Source organism: Phocoena phocoena, chromosome 2, assembly GCF_963924675.1.
Source record: "Phocoena phocoena chromosome 2, mPhoPho1.1, whole genome shotgun sequence".
Lineage (NCBI taxonomy): Eukaryota > Metazoa > Chordata > Mammalia > Artiodactyla > Phocoenidae > Phocoena > Phocoena phocoena.
The window spans coordinates 803,927-815,021 of NC_089220.1; the positions used below are offsets into that span (position 1 = coordinate 803,927).

The window sequence follows — 11,095 nt, forward strand, 5'->3', positions numbered from 1 at the left end:
GAGGAGGGGGCTGCCTTCCCAACTCAGGAGGCCTCGAGGGCACGGTCCTGCCCCCTCGGCAGCAGGTGGAGGAGCTGGGAGGGGAACTGGGACCCTGGGGCTCGGTGACAAGCCATCAGGGGTCTGCTTGGCTGTGGCCCCCCCCTCCTCTCGGGGCTCCCCGGCTTCCGCATCCTGTCCTCCGTGTCCTGTCCGGGATTGGGGTGCCCAAAATGTAAGCCCCTCCCCTGAGCTTAGTAAATAGTTTCCTGGTGTGGCCCACATGCTAGTTTGCCCCCCACCCTCCAGGGGAAGGTGAGCCCCCAGCTCCCCATGTCCATGGCTCTCACCACCAGTGGATGGTTCAGTCTCCCAAAAAGCGGGGCAACGGGGCGTCCAGAGGCCACGGATCTGGGCCTGGGTCAAGGTGCCAGGTGTGGCGGGCAGCCCGGGCCCGGGAGGCGAGGCTGCAGGTCACTCGTCATGACGCTGCTCGGCTGGCACCTTTTGGGAGTGGGGGCTTGGGACCAGGGCGACTGAGGTTCCTGGCATCTCAGATGCTCTGGCCCCGGGCCTGGCTGAGAGTTTTGGGAAGAGCAGCAGGGTCCTTGGGGAGGTGTTTTGACAGAACCTGAGGCCCCCGAGGGGATGCGCCCGCCCTAGTCCACTGGCCGTGGGGACCCCGTCTGGCCCTGGACAGTTTCTGGTCTCCAGCAGAAGGTGGGGTGGCTCTGCCTTGTCCCCCATCAGGTAGCAGCTGTCTGGGCCCTGGAGGGAGGAGCAGGGCCAGGATGTGGGCTTCTGGAGCCTGAGGGTCTGCTGTGGATTTGACACTTGTGGGTGGCCTGGAGCTGGCCTGAGCAGCGCCTTGGTCAGGCTAGCAGACACCTGCGTGCACTTACAGAGCGGGCCTCTCGCTGACACCCTGGTTGGTTGCACTGGCGCCCCCAGACCTCCCCACCCCGGGGGCTTCTGGGAAAGGTACAGCTGGCCCCGGGGAGGGGGTACTGGGACAGGAGCCAGGCGCCCTTGCAGTGGGCAGGGGACGGACCCTCCGGGGCTGGACAGGAGGGGTGGCCGTGCCTCTGAGGCTCCTGAGGTGGGTCCACCCGATCGCTTCCATGATGCCTTGCTTCTCCCCGCTGCTGTTTGATAATGGACATCGTGTTTTACTTCCACTTCTGGCTTAATTGAAAGTAAAGATTCTTAAACTTAAATGTATCCATCTATTTCTCAAGTCAAAATAGAAACAAAAATACCTGAGCCTCTAAAGTGGACAAGCAGGAATCTCTTTGCCCGTCTTTTCTCCGCCTCCGGTTTGCCTTTTCTCCATCGTTCTATCTGCTTTCGATTTAAGACTTAAAGCACTGCACTCCGTGTTTGCTCCTGGAGTTCCCGAAACTTACTAGGAACTGGGAGTTGGTCCCCCTCCCCCACAGTGGCTGTACCCTCACATCCGCACATTTTCTCATGGGTTCCGTTCTCACTGCTTCCCGTCGAGACTTCACGGGTGTGAGGATGGATTTCAAATTTTGGAATTCTTGGGGTTGTCGGGTACACCTTGAGCAATATTTTTCCGAAAACAATGGGGGTCATGGTCTCTGGGACCCTCCAGGGCTGAGCATGTCTTTGCAATGAACGAACAGCCCTTAGCTGAGTGCAGCGGCCATGAGGAGGGGAATGCCCTGGGCGGCGCCCCGCTCCACCCCGCCCCCCAGTACCTGCCCCAGGGCTGTGGCACTTGGCTTAACCTGCTTATCCTCCTCAGGGGGCAGGGTGAGATGAGGCTTGGGGTGGGGTGGGCTGGGGGGGGTGTGATGCTGGAGGGTCCCAGAGGGCCAGGGCCCGGAGCCCCGCCGTGGTCCCCCTAGGCCACCGCTCCTGGAGGTGGACCCCTCTCGGCTGGGCTCCCCACTTGGGGCTCCCGAAGTCCTGAAGCCCGAAGGGACCCCGGAGCTACCGCCCCGGTCCCTGAGGCCAGAGGGGACGGCTTGCCCACTTCTGCTTCAGCCACTGGAGTGACTCCCACCGCAAATCAGTCCCCATTTCCCTCCTTTGGGTAGAAGTCCCCAGACTGAAAGAGGTGGCAGTGTGTTTTAATAGAGAATCAGTGTCTCCCCACGTAAGCCGTGGGAACAGATGCTTAGAGAAGGCCCGCGGGAGGCACAGCCCGGCACCCGCGGCTGCGTAGACACTCTTCTGAAGGTTACGGGGGTGCAGCTTCTCCCCTAGCGGTGCCTCCTGGTGTCTGACCCCGGGCCTCCCTGCTTTGTTCAGGGCCCCGTTCCATGCAGCGTCTGAGGGGACCCTGGGGTCTGTCATCACGTAGCCTCCTTGGCCTGGCAACGGGGTTGAAGGCTCGGCGTCTACACAGTCATGGGACTCCCAGGCCGCAGGGCGCTGGCTGGGACCCTGGCGCAGACGGCTGTGTCCTGAGGGTGGTGGGGTCCTCTCGGCCCCCCGATGTCCTCTCTGTGCCGGCCACACCCCCAGGCCGACGGCTAGGCAAGAGGGGATTCCCAGGCCTTGGGCCCGGTGCAGGTGTCAGACAAGCTGGGGGCTCCGGGGCCATGCCCTGCACGTGGCTGCAGGAGGGAGTACCCGCCGCCCCGCAGCCAGTGCCTCTCCCACAGGGGTTTCGGGGTCTGGGCTGCAGTCCCCAAGCAACAAAAGCCCGGGTTTACCTCCTCCCAGGACTCCCACAGACACAGGGAGGGTGTCCCCGTCCTCGAGGGGCTACACACGGCCACATCCGGGCCGGGCCCAAAGTCACCAAGAGTTCCCGCTGGGGCGAGGGAGGGGCCCAAGGGGTAGCCTGGGGGCTGGAACCTGTGGGTCCCTGAGTTTCAGTGGTGGAATTCTTGCTCTCCTAAAACCTCACAGGGCACGCTAACGTGAAATAGGAGGGGCTGCCTGCCGTATCCAAGGCCGCAGCACCCCACGTCTGATCTCAAGCCGTGGGGCCCGCTTTCCCAGTCACCCTGCCTGCAGCAGTCCCGCTGAGTCCAGGGCTCAGGGCTGTCTGGACGCCCCCAGCCCCGACCTGGGGCTCTCCCTCTGCAGTGCTGCCCCTGGGCCCGGGGGAGGTGAGCGCCGGCCATCAGAGCTGCAGGAGGTGGCGCCAGCAGGCCAGGGCCGCGAGCTGCAGACGCACACGGAGGGCCAGGAGCCGGGCCCGGAGGTCCTCCAGGGCCAGTGCCACGGGCTCGGCCCGGCTGCAGCACAGCCCCAGCGCCAGCACCAGCAGGATGCACGCCGTCAGCCGCAGGATCAGGGCGCTGTCGCGGGGCCTGCGCCGGCCGGGCGCTGGGGCCGAGGGGGACTTGTGAGCCCGGCCCGCGGGCCTGAGCCCCGGCCCCAGTGAGGACCCTTGGGCGCCCGCCTCCCCGCAGAGCTGGTGGGGAGGCTGCGGTGGGCGGGCACGGCTCACCCGGAGGCTGGCACCTCGGTGCTGCCTGTCGGGTGGGCCCCTGCGGCGAGGGTCTCCCCGTCCCTATCTGGGCCTGCGATCTCCTTGCAACAGGGCCTCCCGTAGGTTCTGCCCTTGCACCCTCCCTGGGGAAGGAGTGAGGGGGGCAGACGGTACCCCAGGGGTGCTGCTGCCGACCCGTGACCGTCAGGGACCCATGGCCCTGCCGGGGTGGGGAGCCTGGCTGGAGCAGTGGGGGGTCTGGTCGTGTCCTGGAGCTGGGGCTATGCTGGGCAAGCGTGTGGGCTGGGGCTTTGAGGGATGAGGGCCGAGGGCTCAGAACTTACCCCTGGCCATGGCGGAGGGCTCCCTGCAGGCGATGTCTGGGGAGGAGAGTGAGGGTGGGTTCGGGCGGAGCGGGGGGTCACCCCGCTCGGAAGGCTCGCTGCCTCCACCAGCCAGAGCCCCCGGGGCCCCTCATCTCACCCGCCTACCCTAAGGACCCCAAGACAGGCTGGGTCAGCTAGAGCTTCCCCGCTTTACGGATGGAGACTCAGGTCCCTGTAGGTCCTGACCCGGCCGGCTGTCCATATCCCCCGGCCGGCCAGGCTGCCCGGCACCACCCAGGGTTCTGCCCCAGCCTCACTGATTCAGATTCTAGCTTCCAGGTGCTGGCGCTGCTCTCAGAGCCTTCCGGGGGCCCTGCGGGAGTGTGGGGTGTCCCCTGCAGCAGCCTGGGAGGAGGAGGCTGCAGGGGTCCTGGGGGGCAGCAGGGCCTGGCACCTTGGAGAGGCAGGCAGGACCCCCCACCTCCTGTCCATTCCACTTAGCTCACTGGGGGACCCCAGACCAGCCCCAGACCGTCTGGGCCCTGACTCCCCACCTGAGAGTCTCTGCTTCTGGGGCTGCTGGGAAGCTCTGGAGGCGGGTGCTGAGCTGTGCTCTGGGGGTTGGGGGCTGGACCGGGGAGGGAAGGGTGGGTGAGGACCCCTGTGGGAGGCCCGGACCCGACGTTTACGATGGGCCTTCAAGGGAGACACTGACACACGTCGGGGGAGTGAGTTTTATCCGCAACTTGGTGGGACTCAGGGAGCACCTCCCTTGGGGGGCTGTGGAAGCAGAATCTAAGATGCTCCCACGATCCCCCCAGGTCCTCACCTTTGTGTGGTCCCCTCTGCTTAGTGTGGGGGGCTTGTGACTTGCTTCTACCAACAGAACATGGCAAAGGGGCAGGGGTTCTGCAGCTGTGATGGAAATCCCCACAGCGGACTGAGTCAATCAAAGGGAGATTGTCTTGGGTGGGCCTGACCTAATCAGGCGAGCTCTTTATAAAAGAGGGTCATCTAAAACAGCTGCAAGGACGCGAATTCTGCAAATAACCCTGTGAGTTTGGAATAGGGTCCCGAGCCCCAGGCGAGGCCCAGCCTTGGCTGACACCCTGATGCCTGCCTTGTGCCACCCTGAGCAGAGGACCAGCTTTGCTGTGCCCAGAACCCTGACCCACGGGGCCACTGAGATAATCAGCGTGGGTTGCTTGAAGCTGCTATGTTTGTGCTGATTTGTTACGAGGCATAGCTAGCTGATACAAGGGCACTGTCCCATGGGAAGGGCTGGAGAAGGAGTGAGGTAGACTGGGGTGGAGAGGGGGCTCTGGGAGCAGTACCAGGACCCTAGGGCCAGGGGGTGGGGAGAATTTGGGAGGTGGGCAGTGAAGGCTGAGGGGGTGAGAGGAGCTGAGGGAAGGAAGAGCGGGTGGGCTCTGGGAACGCCTACCCACTGGCCTTTCTTCAGGAAGACAGTAACGACTTGGGAAGCTCTGGTTCTATTTTTCCTGCCAGTTGCTGTTTCTTTGACCAGCACTCGTTCAGACCGACCCCGTGGGCCTGGGTTTTATTGGGGTTATACCTGTGAGGGCAGGGCAGCCCTCGGTGAGATCCTGGGTGATGTCCCCCCACCCCGCCTGGCCCGCTCGCCTCTTACAGTGGACGGCCACCTCCAGGGGCTCGCGGAACCGCACGTGCCTCGTGGTCCTCCGTGGCTCGGCCCCATGGCTGTGGCGCTCCTGCGGGCTTCGTCTCAGGATAGAGGGGGGGCCCTTCCTGTCGTCCTCCTGGGGGGTGGGAAGCAGAGGGAGGCAGGCAGGAGTGAGCCGCTCCCGCCCAGCCCCCCCGAGGCTGGAGACAGGCAGCCCCTGCGGCGTCCCTGCCGTCTCCTCTGGCTTTATGCAGCAGGGACCAGACAGGGGCGTGGAGACCCTCTGCGGACCTGCCCCAGCCCCAGCCTGGCCGTCTGACCCCCTAGGGCTGCTGCCAAGTGGTCAGGGCTGGGACAAAGCCACCGGGACTGGTCACGACTGGATGGCCGTGTTAGCGGGGATGGGTGCGGTCCGTGATCACGCAGGCCTGTGTCTCCCGCCCTGGCTCTGCCCCCACCCATCCCGACGGGGTCCGCATCACTTCTCCATGTCAGTAACAGTGACAGCGGTTGTGGCTGGCATCCCCCGAGGACTGACTGCCTTCACGTCTGAGCTGTACACACGGAACCTCCCTGCGCCCCGGGGGGCTCTGCCTGGTGGCCTCCTCTGTCCAGGGGAGGCCCTGCCCGAGCTCAGCGCCCTGTGACTGCCCAGCAGTACCACCCGGAGCCCGCCGTGGGACAGCTCTCGCCACACACTGGGCTGCGGTCGCTTACCTGTGAACGAGGGGAGGTATCTGAGCAGGAGACCGCTGGCCCAGGGCGGGGGGAAGAGCCTGGACACAGCCCACCCAGGGGCCGCCCTCCCACCCACTGTGTGTTTGGAAGGTGGAGCCAGGAGTCAGCAGCCCGCTCCGACCTCCGTGTTCCCATCTGTCAAATGGGGACAGCAGGCTGTTCTGCACGGACACCCTGTGAGTCGGGGCTGTCTGTGAGACGGCCTCCTGCTGGGGGGGCCACTGGCTGAGTGAGCCTGCTACTGGCCTTCGCGGCTGAGGCGGTCCTGCAGGGGCGGGAGACCCACCTGGCCCGGGGTTTGGCCTAGCTCATGGCTGTCCTGTTCCCGCGGCTGGGACACCTATGTTTGTGGCCTGCCCTGGCCAGCAACGAGCTCAGAGGCTAGATCAGGACTCAGGGCCTGAAGTCGGGGCCCCACTTGCTCCTTGGGGAGACCCCCTTACACTCCCTCCCTCTCCTGCTGCTGCCAACTCTCCCTCGTCCTGGACCCGGTCCTGACAGGCTGCGTCCTGTCACCTCGCTGTCCTGCTGTCTCCACCCACCCCCACTCCAACACCCGCCTCCCTGCGCCACCAGAAGAAGCACCAGACCTGCTGCTGCCCTGCTCCCGAGCCCTCCATGGCTCCCACCTCCTCTGCCTCTGCCGCCCTTCCCAGCCCCTGGGACTCTCTGCTCTGACCCATCCTCCAGGCCCCTTGTATACTCTACCCCCACCTTCAGCCCTGGCCAGATGCTGTGCACTCCTGGTCATTCTGTGCCCCAGCCTGGGGGCCTCTAACCCTCTCTGCCAGCCCCCCTCCAGCCCCCCAACCCAGCCATTTCCCTCCCGGGGGTCCTGGGGCTGCGGACAGCTCGGGGAAAGGGCAGGGACCACATTTCCCTCTTCTGCTCTCCCTCCCTGCCTCCAGCCGAGGCCCCCTCCGCCAGCCCAGCGCCCACCCAGGGCCCTGCCGCACCCTCCCCGCCCCGAGCACGGGTGAGCCTGGAGCCGCCGCCTCATTCTTTCTGGTCTGATGCCGCGTCTCTGGCAGGGAGTCGGGGCTCAGGGCGTGTGCCGCCGTCTTCATTTACTGGAACATGGTCCTGAGATAAGCAAAGACATTTATTGCACAAGGAACACTCCTCATAGGACTGAAATAAAAGGAGGAGAGGTTCTTCCCAGGAAGCTGGGCTGGCTTCCCTCTTCCCATCAGCCTGGCCCACAAGCAGACACTGCTTTCCTTGGAGGTTCTCCAGGTGCAGAGGAATCCTGCCTGCCCGAAACCGAGACGGTCGGCAGCTTCGCCTGCTGCCAATCTTCCCAGTTATCAGCTTTAATGGCTGCGTAATATTCCACAGGGCTGATCCCGTAATCTACAACCACCCTCCTCTGGAGGTCTGCATTCTGTTATTGTCACTTGCAGTTTCTTTAGGTCACTTGCAATTTTCTGAGGCCATAGATAAGACTGCAATAAACATCATCGCTGCCCTGCTTCTCGGGCTGCTCCAGGCGTGAATGGTGGGGTCCAGGGCTGGGCTTTGTCAGGGCTTCATGGGGGCTAGGAAAGCCTTCTCCAGGGGTTTGTGGGGGCTGCAGCTGGTGGGCCCGCCCCTCAGTCCTGCCCAACCTCTCTCTGTCTCTCCCTCCCCCCTCTCTCCCGGATTTCGGATTGCTCACGTACTAGGTGTAAGGTGGTACCTGCCCTCTCTCATCAGTGAGCCTCTGATTGCAGCGTTTCCCATCTCTCCTCACTAACTGAAGCCCTTCTGGTGTGAGTTTTCTTTCACATCCTTTGAAGGTCCTTGACTTTTGAGACGTCCCCCTGTCCTGCTCCCACGGGGCCTGAGCAGGGGAAGCCCGGCAGGCATTTGGCCTCAGTCCTTTGAGGGCCCTGTGGGGTGATGGCCCCCCCCACCCCCGCCTCCTTGTACATGCGGGGCAACGTGGACACCAGGGGCTGGTGCCAGGTCCTCTCTGCCCGCCTCCCCCTGGACCATGAGATGGGGTGGGGTGGCATGGGAGCCATCTCCCCTCCTATCCCCAGCCCCAGGCTCTGCCAGGGGTCTCTGGTCTGGGTCCTTGGTGGCCATCACTGCTCCCTTCCCGTGCGGTCAGATGTTTGCACTTTATGAGGGGTGTTCTGGCTTCCATCCACCCTCCAAGGACCCTGCCCCCGGGGGCTGAGATGGAGCTGAGTACGGGGCACCTCAGATGAGCTCCTTCGGGGCCTCCCAAAGGGGAGCTGCCAGGTGGGGGAGGGCTGCAAGGGGGACCAGTCTGGGGGAGGGCTTTCTCCGCCTGAGAGATGACAGGCCGGCCATTCAGTTATTTTAAAAAGGAGCAATTTTCTCCTATCTGAGCATCAGGCTTTTTACTGCAAATAGGGTCGTGGGGGAGCCGGCCAGCCTGGGGAGGAGGGGCGGGGAGGGAGGCCTTATCTGAAGGAGCAGGTCTCACAAGGGGCGGCCTGGGGGCCCAGCTTCAGCCCCGGGGGGAGGGGCCGGGGGTGGTGGGACGATGTGTGTGTGCGCACAGCTGTGTGAGCACTTGTGTGTTTGTGAGTGTGTGTGGATGTGCCTGTACGCATGTGTGTGTACATGCGTGTGTGCAGTGCGGTGTGTGTCCCTGGCAGCGGCTCCATCCTGTGCCTCCTGTGACCTTGTGTGACCTCGGCAAGTCGCTTAACCTCCCGGTGCCTCAGTCCGCTTGGCTGAAAACGGAAACGGCAGGAGCAGCTTCCCCCGTGGCCCCGGTGGGGGTGAGTGAGGCAGCTCACGTCAGGGCTCAGAGGCGACCTGGGGACCCGCCTGTGCTCACGGCCATCAGCCGTGGTCATCACTCAGGGAGAGGGCGCGACCACCTGGCACGGAGCCTGAATACACGGTGAGAGCCTCCTGTGGGACGTGCCCTCTCCCGCGCCTCTCAGGAGCCCTGGGCCCTCTCTGGCCTGGGCCTTTGCCTGGGCCTTGCTCTGCTCCCAGGTGCTCCCTGAGCCCCCCGAGGCCCCCGTCCTCACCCCGCCCGGCAGCCTTGCTCGGGCTCCAGCTTCCCCCCTGCCTAGAGGAAGTGGGGCCTCTGCAGACCCCCAGGACTGGCCTGAGTCCTGGGTTCTGCCCTTTTGTCTCAGGAGCCTCGGTCAAGCGGAGGGCCTGCCCCAGACCTCGGTTTCCCCACCAGGAAAACGGAGGAGGGGTGTGCAGCTCTGGTTGGCTCAGCAGGCAAAGGCTGCTCCGGGTACCACCTCTCGCCCGCCTCCCGGGCCTCCTCCGGCGCCAGCAGGGCCCCCTCCACCCCGGCTGGATGGCGAGGACGGGGCCCCAGGCTGGAGCGAGAGGCCTTGGGCTCTGGCGGGGACAGCGTGTCAGACGTGTAATACGAGCGCCCTGGCTCTCGGGCTGCCTCGTGACAGATGGGTGATAAAGGGTGGAAAACAGCTCTGGGCCTGGGCCCCGCTCTGCCGCGCCTCTGCCTGGGGAGGGCACGCCCCCGAGGGTGGGGCTTCTCAGAACAAGGCCTGGAGAGGAGGGGGCACTGCCCTCCCTGGGGTGGGACCTGCCCTGGGCTCCCCCAGAGCTTCTGTGACAGTCCTGCAGGCCCTGCAGGGTGCCGAGCGGGGGTCCTCAGTCTTCCGCCCGCGTTCCAGGAGAAGGGGGTCTGGCCAGGACTACACACCCACAAGACCCCCACCCCTGACGGTCGGTGGAGCACCCTCCCTCCCGCCCCACCTTGATGCTACGCCTTTGGGAGACAGCGATCACACCCACAGGGGGCCCTGCAGCCCAGCTCTCCACCCCTGTCCCCCCACCCCGCCCACTCCCCCGGCCTCCAGGGGGTTGCTGGCTGGGCGGGGCCCGCTCCACCTGGTTCACCGCCTCAAGCAATGCTGAGTCCTGGGTCCCGGCCACCTGTCCTGCTGCCTGCATCTGTCCCACCACTTGTGACGCCGCTCACTGGCCCGCCTCCTGTGGGCCAGGCTGTCGGGGCCCCGGGTCCATCCCCCGCTCCCTCCTCCGTCCCCCGCTCCCTCCCCCGCGGCCTGCTGGCACATCTCTGTCCTCCCTGAGGGACCTCTGAGACCCCCGGCGCGGTGCCGGCCCTGCACAGGGAGGGCCCTTCCTTGGCTCTGACCCCACGCCTGGCACCCGGCTCAGCACCCACACCTGCTCCATCACCCCTCGAACCCTCCCTGTGCCTGTGCGCCCGTGGGGACCCCAGGGCTCAGGGGACAGACAAGCTTGCCGAGTCTTGCAGCCCCCAGGAGCCCCGGGCTTGGGTCAGCAGCGCCACGGCCGGGCCCCTCCCGCTGTCCTGCGGCAGCAGACACCTGCTCCGGGGCTGGCGGAGAGCCCACCAGGACCTTGCCGGGGAGGCCGAGCTCCTGCACTGCAACTCACACACCACATACACATGCCACACGCGTACACATACACACAGCCACACACACTCATCCACACACACACACACACACAGCCCGCATGTACACATATCACATACAAACACACACTCATACACATGTGCACATACTGCACCCCCCACACGTTTCTCACACACACACACGCACACGCACACGCAGCGGCCCACCTGGGTTCCTGCAGCTGCCGCAACCCTGCGTGAGCTCGCGCACCTGACGGCCTATAAACCGCTGGTGATTAGAGCCTCCAGCACAGTGGGAACCGGAGCTGCGGCGGCTCGCAGGCCAGCCGAGAAGTTTCCATTACAGCCACGGGGCAGTGGCCTCAGCGGTCCTCTGGGCTGTCCTGCCCTGAGGCGTTCTGGTGGCAGTTTGACCCCCTGCCCAGAGCAGCTTGGCTGAATTAAGGGGCCTGAGACCACGAGCTGCGCGTTTCCTCAGCTGGGGAACGGGACGGAGGCTGTGGACACCCCCATGCTGGCCTTCCCTCTGGAGGGCGGGGAGCAGAGTGAGGGCGGCTGGCTCCCAGCTGCTCCCAGCCCAGAGCTCACGGCCTGGCAGCTTCCCAGATCACACCATGTCTGAGTTAAGCCAGGGGAGGCCC

General features: G+C 65.0%; 1 protein-coding gene across 1 annotated transcript; it reads right to left on the minus strand.

Annotated features, from left to right (window-relative positions):
- Nucleotides 1-3,079: 3,079 nt before the first annotated feature.
- C2H14orf180 (chromosome 2 C14orf180 homolog) lies at nt 3,080-7,167 on the minus strand. The gene is made up of 4 exons (XM_065872911.1): nt 7,057-7,167; nt 5,369-5,495; nt 3,736-3,771; nt 3,080-3,285 (listed from the first exon to the last, which is right to left on the minus strand). Exons 1-4 carry the CDS (start codon nt 7,165-7,167, stop codon nt 3,080-3,082), a joined length of 480 nt encoding a protein of 159 aa, XP_065728983.1.
- Between the last annotated feature and the right edge of the window lie 3,928 nt (nt 7,168-11,095).

Excerpts from the sequence above, each read along its gene's own strand:
- C2H14orf180 (XM_065872911.1), bottom strand. The coding sequence starts at position 7,167 with ATGAAGACGGCGGCACACGCCCTGAGCCCCGACTCCCTGCCAGAGACG. Across the intron at positions 3,772-5,368 it reads CCTGGAGGTGGCCGTCCACT|ACATCGCCTGCAGGGAGCCC; the intron begins GTAAGAGGCGAG and ends TCTCCTCCCCAG. Across the intron at positions 3,286-3,735 it reads GCCCTCCGCCATGGCCAGGG|CGCCCGGCCGGCGCAGGCCC; the intron begins GTAAGTTCTGAG and ends CCTCGGCCCCAG.